Below are 9041 nucleotides of genomic sequence, written 5' to 3' on the forward strand. Positions count from 1 at the left end.
CTGCTCCTTCCTAGTGACTATGGGAAGAGCGTACATTCTGATGGAAGACTTGGATGATTTTTATTTAGGTAAAAACATGCGTCGGGGTGCCCACAGCTGTTTTGGACACCTCCGACGTTACATGGAGTATTCCCGAGATTTTCCGGCGTCCTAATGGCCCGTTGAAGGCGTACCTCCCCAGTTAGCCGCTAGTTACATCCATGAGGTCGCTCTCCTATTGTAAGGATAGACCTTTCCCTTTCTCCGATTTCTTTGCTACCTTAAGGGATTGCATGTTGCATCCTCTGGCAGCTATCTGGGTGTTCACCACCTCGTCATTCTCGTCTTTGGAGACGAGCTTATGCGCTTCCCCCCGGTCCGAGACGTACATCAATGTTAGGGCCCGGATGGACATCACTGCGTCAGCCTCGCTCAGGGTGACGCGGCCTATGAGAACGTTGTAGGCGGATGAGCCGTCGATGACCACGAACTCAGCTAGGACATTCTTGGCCGCATTCCTTTCGCCGAACGTTACGGAGTCCGATTGATCCCGTGGTACCGTCCGGCCCCGCAGAAAATCGTATAGCGGGTTGGTGCGGGGCTTAAGTCCTTGACCTTCGTGCCGAGGCCGAGGAAGCACTCCCGAACATGACATTCGTGTATGCGCTGTGTCAATCGTGCACCTTTTGACCAGGTGGTTGGATATGTCCAAATTGACTACAAGTGGGTCGGTTTGTGAGGAGCGATGACTCCTTCGTAGTCCTTTCTTCCGATAGTTATGTCGGGGATGTTGGAAGAGGGGGTGGCTGTGTTGGGCACAAAGTTGATGGCCTGATAGAGCTCGTTCAGGTGTCGTTTGTACCCATGAGCGGACCCTCCGTTCTCGTGGCCCCCGATGACAACGTGGATCACTCCTATCCGTTCGAAGACGGATTTCTTCTCTGAATCCGGTCTCGGTCTTTTGGCTTTTGGCAACGTACTTGCCGAGGCTCCCCTTCCGGATCGGCTCTTGAATGGCATTCTTCGATGCGGCGATCGTTGGTTAGATGGCCGGTGTGGCCGTGGTACTCACGATCTTGCTCGTGTCACCGTCACTTTTTGGTTTTGGGGTCTCTCCCACTTCGGCCCTCGCTTTTGCTCGGGCGAAGACTTTGGCGGCGATACGACGAGAGGGGTTTTATCGTTATACCGCCTCGGTGGTACGTTCCCGAACTCCACCGGCGCCCGCCGAGTCCTGTTTCCCGGCAGATTTGTCGGCCGTGACCTATTATTGTCACGGCGTCTTTCTTCGGACCGTGACCCGTTGTTGTCACGGCGTCTTTCATGTGGGTTGTCCTCCCGGCGCTCTTCTTTTACGAGTGCTCGGCCTCGCTCGGGCCTAGCCACGTCTTGTGATAGTCTTCTACCTTGATGGCTTGGTCAGCCTTCTTCCTGGCGGCATCCAAGCCCAGGCCTCCGCACTTGATGAGCTCATTTTTCAAATCTCCCCTTGGGAGGCCTTTCATCGGCCGCGAAGGCCGCCGCCGGGATTAATCTCCCGAATCTGTTGGACCTTTCCGTCGAACCTCTTCATGTAGCTTCGTAGAGACTCACCCCCTTCTTGTTTGATAGTTAGGAGGTCCGATGTCTCCACGGCCCTTCTCTTGTTGCAAGAGTATTGGGCTAAAAAGGCGTCCCTTAGGTCGGCGTAGTAGTACACCGAGCCGTCGGGAAGCCCCTTGTACCAACTTTGAGCCATCCCATGCAACGTTGTTGGGAAAACTCGGCACCACACTTCATCGGGCTGCTCCCATACCGACATGTGAGACTCGAAAGCCTCAGCGTGGTCGGCTGGATCGCCTTCCCCTTTGTATGATATGGGCGGCAACTTGAGCTTAGTTGGCACCTGGACTTCTAGGACGTAGGCGCTGAGGGGCTGTCTGATCACATGCCGGATGGCACGTGGCGATCGGCTCCTCGCATTCCTAGCCCGACTCCTCTCCTCGTAGCGGGAGGGACTCCTTCCCTGACTCTGGCGAGTCGGGCTTCTTCTTCTCCGACTCTGATGGGTCGGACTTCTTTCATTCCTCCGGAGTGGGCCTCGTGGCTGCTGCGGTGACGCTGTCCCCCCGCGAGTGCGGTCGGGACTTATGTCCATCACTAGCATTCTGGGCTCCTCCGGTGTTTCAACAGGGCCAACCTCTTCCAGTGCTCCGTTCAAGTCTCTTGGAGTCACGTTCGGCCCCGGTCTCCCGGACGGGTCCCGCCGCTCTTGTCGGTGTGACAAAGGTGAGCCGACGTCCTACCGATGAGGTCCAGGATTTGCTTTAGCAATGCCACGTCGACCACATGTCCCATGAGGGTGACTTGGTTGGCGGGCAGCGTCGCATCTGGTGTTATTGGCATCCCGAACTCCGGTTGGATTACTCCGCCGGCGGAGGGCTGTATGACTCCAGAATTGTTGAAGGTATCATCTGGGTGGAGGGGCTCGTCGGTTACGAACACCTCTTGTTCTTTTGACATCTTCTTAGCTTTTTGGGTGGGTTTTTGTTGTTTTTTTTTTTGTTTGGGAATGAATGTGACTAGCTTCTAGTGTCGCTTCCCCACAGACGGCGCCAATTGTTCCGGGTGTAATTCCAGAGCAAGTATAGTTACCACCCGTGGCCGGTTGAATGATGTCTTGAGTTGGATTCTCCCTTGGTCTTAATCGTTCCTCTCGGCCTCTCCTGCAACAATGAACGAACTGAGGGCTTGGCTTTGTGCCAAGCGTACCCACTCCGACGCCCAAGTCAGTAAACTTAGATGTATAAGTTGTATGCTAATTGGCCAGGAATATATTGTAGAGAGATAAGGAAGATTATACCACATGAATAGTGTATTTAGGTCAAGTTGTGTATTTCTCGATTGGATTTGATTATCCTTTCCTCAATGAAGGTTGAGGAGTATTTATAGACTTCACCTTTTGTCACGTAGTGGCCAAGTGGCCAAGTGGCTAGCAGGTGGAAAGACTGATCTACCCCTCGGCCGAGGGACCTATGGCAGGCCGGCGGGCCCTGTTGACTCACCGCCGAGGGGTCTTGGATATGAGTACGCGGATATGTGTCCCGGCTGGCAGGTTGTCACGCCGGGACCCAGGTTGACAGGCCGATGGGCGGCATCGGCTAGGTTGTCTAAGTCGTTGACTTGCTGTGGACATCTTTGACCTTGCTCAGTATGTTTGACTTGGTCAGCGGTGCAGAATATGCCCCATCAATATCTTTGTATCATACATATCAAATGTCTCATCGATTTTGTCAAATATTCTTACATATAGCTTTTTGAGCCTTGTTATTAAAAATATTGGAAGAAAAAAAATAAAAAATTAGCAATTATATATGGGCTCGATTTGAGCTTAAATTTGGCTCGAGCTCGCATTAAAGCTCGCAAGCTTGATAACGAGCACATTTTTTTCAAGCTCGGGTAAGCTCGAGATCGGCTCGAGATCGAATTTTTGTTCTTGAGCACAAGCCGAGCAAGGCCAAGCTCGGGCTCGGCTCGGCTCGTTAACACCCCTGGCCTCAAGCGGTAGGTTCATAAAAGCGACATTAGGTTACTACTTAATTGACAATACTCGAAAAAATCACATAATTCTATCCGAAAATTTTGATAACAAATACACAAATTATCTAACTTCATAATTGGGATTTCTCGAGAGGAAAATTATTTAGCCCGAATTGGCCCAAATCGACCCGAAAGCCCGCTTTAAGCCCGCATGGGCCGATAAAATAGGCCCGCACTTGCAGCCCGGCCCGGCCTGACCCACACAATTGGGCTTAATTTAATGCTTACCCGGCCCATGATCACCTCTAACCAAACCCCTTCATTTTTTTGTTACATACATTAATCTTCCATTTTAGAAATATACAAAATGAGTTTGTTCCATTTATTGATGTTTTAATTACGCACCACCATATTTATATATTCTTATGATACAAAAAATATTACGGAGTACTGGGTATTATTTAAATTTACCTTTTTTAGTGTTAAAATACTATATACGAGCAGTGACAAAGCTAGAATTTAAGATTAGGAGGGGCCGTAGAAGTTCAGTGGGAACGAAAAAATAATGTCATAAAGCAAAACGATTTTTTTTGAATTTGATTAAAACATTCACATTTTACACTAATCATATTAATTATTAAAGACACTTTTCTTAATCTATACTCTATGTGACTACGTGAGTAAGATTATCTCATTTTGATGTACTATATAATAGCACTATGGTATTATACATACAATGAAAAATAAACACTAATCTAGATAGAGATTAATTTTTAATTGCACACACATTTTTACTATGAATCTATAATCAGTGGCGGATTTAGGGGGGCCAGCAGGTCCGGTCCCCTCGCTAAACATTGGAAATTCGAATTTTTTAGTTAAAATTTTCGTTTTTTTTCCGAAGTTTACTTTGTGGCATTATCAGTTCGCCCCGTTAAGATTTTTCGCCCCATTTAACGGGAAATCCTGGCTCCGCCACTGTCTATGATCTAAGCATTATATATAATTGATGGTATTCATCCTTAGACTTGACATGGAGTTACTACTTGCGATGCTTTGTTTTTGCCAACTATTGACGTAACTTCCAGCAATTGGTTGAAGTTCAAGACGGTGGATACATCCTTGTCGCCTCGGCCGCTACAGTTGACTACAACCTTAGCCCCGTCGGGTAAGGTAGGACACAATTTGTCAAGAAATGCAATTGCATGAGATGTTTCAAGGGCTGGGAATATCCCTTCTAGTTTGCACAATCTCTTGTACGCTGCATGTAACCAAAAATTCGTGTTAAAGGACGTCTCATATGAGAATTCGTGTATCTCAATTATAATATAATCCGTATCCATTTAATTTTGGTGATCAATCAACGTTTATTTTAACAAGTGATTCGGATAAATGGAGTAAATCGTTATTTTGAAAAAGAGAAAATTCACAATATATAGTATTATTGGTCGTGAGTCGTGACCTACCTAGTAAGGCTTCTTCGTCAGTGACAGCGTGAAATTCTGCACGCTCGATATCCTTGAAATAACTTAGCTCCGGACCGACCCCAGGACACTCTAATCTGCAAGTTCACCATTTCAAATTAATATTCAAATTCGCTTTCTAGTTCAATTTTTTAAGTCAGTTTACGTCTGAATCTTTAATCTATAAAACCCTGTTCTTTTAAATTGAACTTGTTTGAACTGAAATTTACTGAACTTAATAGACCTGGATTGAGTTGATCTGAACTGACAACTGAACTTAAAATTACTTAACGATTAGACATAAAATTACTTACAAAATTGAAAAAAGTACATATATTGTAAAACCGTCTAACACGAGATGCAAACTTACCCGACACCAATCGAATGAGGACCGATAATTTGACCTTCATCATCTTGCAACAAATAACTCATTGCACCATGATAAACACCAACATGACCTTTAGACAAAGTAGCCGAATGTCGACCACTTTCGAGCCCGAAACCAGCTGCCTCAACACCTACTAATCTTACGTCTTTATCCTCTTTAAATTCATGAAATAGGCCCATTGCATTCGACCCGCCTCCGACACATGCAACTAATACGTCCGGTTTACCACCCCATTTTTCCTTTGCTTGTTTCCTTACTTCCTTGCCTATTATGGATTGGAATTCCCGGACCATTGTCGGACACGGGTGGGGCCCGATTACCGAGGACGGTAAATGGTAGCTTGTCTCTAGGTTTCCTACCCAATTTCGGACTGCTTCTGAGCTTGCATTTTTGTATGTGCCATCTACTGATTTTACCTTCATTTGTAGAGGATATATTTACGCAAAAATTAGTGATTATATTAAAAAAAATGGAATAGGATGACTAATCTAATAATATAATAATCAAAATTTATACTAAAATTTAGGTTTTTTTTAAGTGTTTGATAATTAGTTGAATAAGAAAAAAAGTGTTTGATAATTAGTAGATTAAGATTAATCGATTGATATGTTTCTTTGTAAAATGAAGTAATAAATTTTATTAATTTAGAAGGGTTTTTCTAACGTAGGGTACACATTAATAAGCTAAATGTGGTAAGAGTTGCAAAAGATTCTTATCAAATATTCAAGTATAAACTCATTGTACCATAATTAGCGAGAACCTCTTGCAAATTTTATCACATCTAGGTTATTAATGTGTGCTCGATCTAAAGGCAAACGTTAGAAAAACCCTATTTAAAATATGTCAACCAATATATTGGGGGTAAAGCAACATGTTGTAAAATAATATATTTACCTCAATTATACAGTTTCAATACGTTGTTATTTACCAAATCCTAAAATTGACATATTTATTAATCAAACATGCCTTATATTTAAATATGCTTAAAATAGATATAGAATGAAAGTCGATCACTCAATTCAATGAATTATTACAAAATCGTACCGTTACAAAGTATTACAATACTTTTTTTTGCCCTCGTTTTCTTATTCGACTAAAGTATAAATGTTACTCGCTTTTATTATAGTCCCTTACATCAAAAGTACGTGTGATTGATTATTAATAGTTGGAAATTCATTAGTTTATCAACCGAAAAACCACAAGATTCATGAATTGAAATATAATAGTGATTTTCGTAAACAATGACATATATATTTCAATATTTGACATAATAACTCGTTTAACTTGACCTCACTAATAATCGGATGGACCTGCACTACTTATCTAAATGTCTGCAGTCTCCATCTTCATAGTACTACTAATTAAAGTTGTTCTTGATAAATCAATTTTGTATCCCACTAGTAGTTTTTTCATAACTACAATACCGACAGTCGAGATAATCTCACTACCGCACCAACAATAAAGATACGAGTAATTTTCAAGTTTTGTTTTTTCAATCACAAAATGATTAAGAATGTCAATTGTCTAAATTCAGTACACTACTCGGATTATGTATGATAAAACTACTCGATCCTTCTTTACTGGTTAATCATTATCTATTTTCATTTTTGAGTGTAATAGTTATATATTTCCTTTAAGTCAGGTTTCTTGTGGTTGTAAATTAAGCACGTGTTTGTACACAATATATGAAAAAAATAATATAATATTATTATATAATATTGTTGGTTTAATAATATTATTATATTATAGTCAAAAACAAAATTAAGCACGTGAGTTAGTAAGCAACTCTCATTCATTTCCTAAAACTTTGTGCCAAAAGTAATAGATAACAATTCACCGGAACAGAAGGAATAGTCATTTTAGCATGCATATAGAAACGTCATTGATACACTTTTAAACACATAACCATGAACAAATGTCTAACTAACTTAGCTGGTAAGGTAATGAAAAGCGATACTCTTAAAGACAGTGAGCAATTTAGCATAAATAACACATACTCGATTCGTCCCGGTCATTTGTTGTCCTTTGGTTTTGGCACAAGGACCAAGAAAAGAGGAGAGAGTCAATGACTAAATGACACGTGGACCAAATTGAGTATAAATGACCAAATTGTTCATCAAATGCATTCCTAAAATAGAAATGATAACAATTGACTGAGACACCCAAATATAGAAAAAGACAACAAATGACCAGGACGGTTGGAATACTTACTTGAGCTCCTAGTAGTTGCATGAGATTAACATTGGTAGACTGCCTCACGATATCTAAGTGACCCATAAAGACGGTACAATGAAGACCGAGCTTAGCACAGGCAGCAGCGGTGGCAACACCATGTTGACCGGCACCAGTGGCCGTAACAATACTCGAAAGACCCATCCGTTTAGCGAGCATTACTTGTGCCAAAGCGTTATTGATCTTGTGAGAGCCGCCATGGTTAAGATCTTCTCTTTTTAGATATATATGTGGTCCATCTCCATTTTTGTTCTTGTAGTAATTTGTTAGGTTTTTCGCAAAGTATAATGGTGTTTCACGTCCTACGTAATCCCTTAGGGCTGTCCTTAGCTCCTCCTGTATCCAAGATGATTTGAGTCGGTTAATATGAATCATTTTATAAAATTCGCAATAATATCAATGGTTACTCTTCTTTAAGACAGTGATATCTGTTTTAACGAGCTAATATCAACGGTTACTCTTCTTTAAGATAGTGATATCATTTTAAAATAAAACCTTCTTTTTTATGCGATAATTAAAAATATAGCACGTTATAAATCAACTTAATAAAATTTACTTTCGATAAAATGACCTGATATAAAAAGACGGTCTTACAGCAAAATTCACCTGAAAATTTTCATCATTAAGAGCTTTGTAGAATTCCTCCTCAAGGTCATTCAAGCATGACATTAGTAATTCAGGCACATATTTTCCTCCATATTTCCCGAATCTCCCGTTGTTACTACTACTACTCGTTACGCTACAACTAGCTGAAACACAAGAACGTACTAATTTTTTGTTAATAAAGCCTAAATTGCAATGTTTCCATAAATTATTTTCTTTTTCTCTAGGGTTTATATTAATCATCCATGATTTATTTTTTCCAGTTGTGAATAAAGAAGATTGACAATAATACGTTGCACTCATTTTTGTACGTACGAATTGTCGAATCGAATTATTTTTTTTTTATATGAGAAATTAAGTATATTTTTTTTTTAGAGAAATATATGTAATTTTTGTATGGTTGAATTGATAATTGGTTTGGGACCTTAGGACGTATATATAGAGGTATGGTAAATTGGTAATGGTACCATACTCGGTTTGACACACGCTTTATAAACTAGATGATTTGATAATGTTGCGGGTCCTTTGTTCCTATTGTTATGACTTATGACGTACTCGAGAAAGAAATAGTGACGTAAAAAACACAAGGATTTAATTTGGATTACTAACGTTGGGTTAGTTATGTCATCATCAATCGTGTAGAAGAGAAGAAGATTTTATTAATTTTGAGGAGTTACAAATTTTTGAGCGTTTTTGTATCGGGTCTTTTGAAAAGAGGCTAGACAGATTCAAGACCTATCTCAACACCGATTTATTTGGTTTAATTTGAGTTTTTAAAGATATATAGAAACATCGTAAAGTCCATATTTGTTAAATTGGTGGTGGAATTATCTTAGATTTGCAACTATATATTAAGA

The 9041-nt window shown here is 41.0% G+C and overlaps 1 protein-coding gene across 1 annotated transcript; it reads right to left on the reverse strand.

Moving 5' to 3' along the window:
• Window positions 1-4069: 4069 nt before the first annotated feature.
• Window positions 4070-8592, reverse strand: LOC141595971 (tryptophan synthase beta chain 1-like). The gene is made up of 5 exons (XM_074415949.1): window positions 8188-8592; window positions 7561-7917; window positions 5332-5765; window positions 4965-5059; window positions 4070-4759 (listed from the first exon to the last, which is right to left on the reverse strand). The coding sequence occupies exons 1-5, from the start codon at window positions 8485-8487 to the stop codon at window positions 4521-4523; spliced, it is 1425 nt and encodes a 474-aa protein (XP_074272050.1). The 5' UTR covers window positions 8488-8592; the 3' UTR covers window positions 4070-4520.
• Window positions 8593-9041: the final 449 nt, after the last annotated feature.

Source organism: Silene latifolia, chromosome 8 (genome assembly GCF_048544455.1).
Source record: "Silene latifolia isolate original U9 population chromosome 8, ASM4854445v1, whole genome shotgun sequence".
NCBI classification, from domain to species: domain Eukaryota; kingdom Viridiplantae; phylum Streptophyta; class Magnoliopsida; order Caryophyllales; family Caryophyllaceae; genus Silene; species Silene latifolia.

What these genes read in the sequence shown, in the direction of transcription:
- LOC141595971 (XM_074415949.1), bottom strand. Translation starts at nt 8,487, where the DNA reads ATGAGTGCAACGTATTATTGTCAATCTTCTTTATTCACAACTGGAAAA. An exon ending in CCTCATTCGATTGGTGTCGG is followed by an intron (nt 5,060 to 5,331) that starts GTAAGTTTGCAT and finishes GTGAACTTGCAG; the next exon opens with ATTAGAGTGTCCTGGGGTCG. An exon ending in TGACGAAGAAGCCTTACTAG is followed by an intron (nt 4,760 to 4,964) that starts GTAGGTCACGAC and finishes GGTTACATGCAG; the next exon opens with CGTACAAGAGATTGTGCAAA.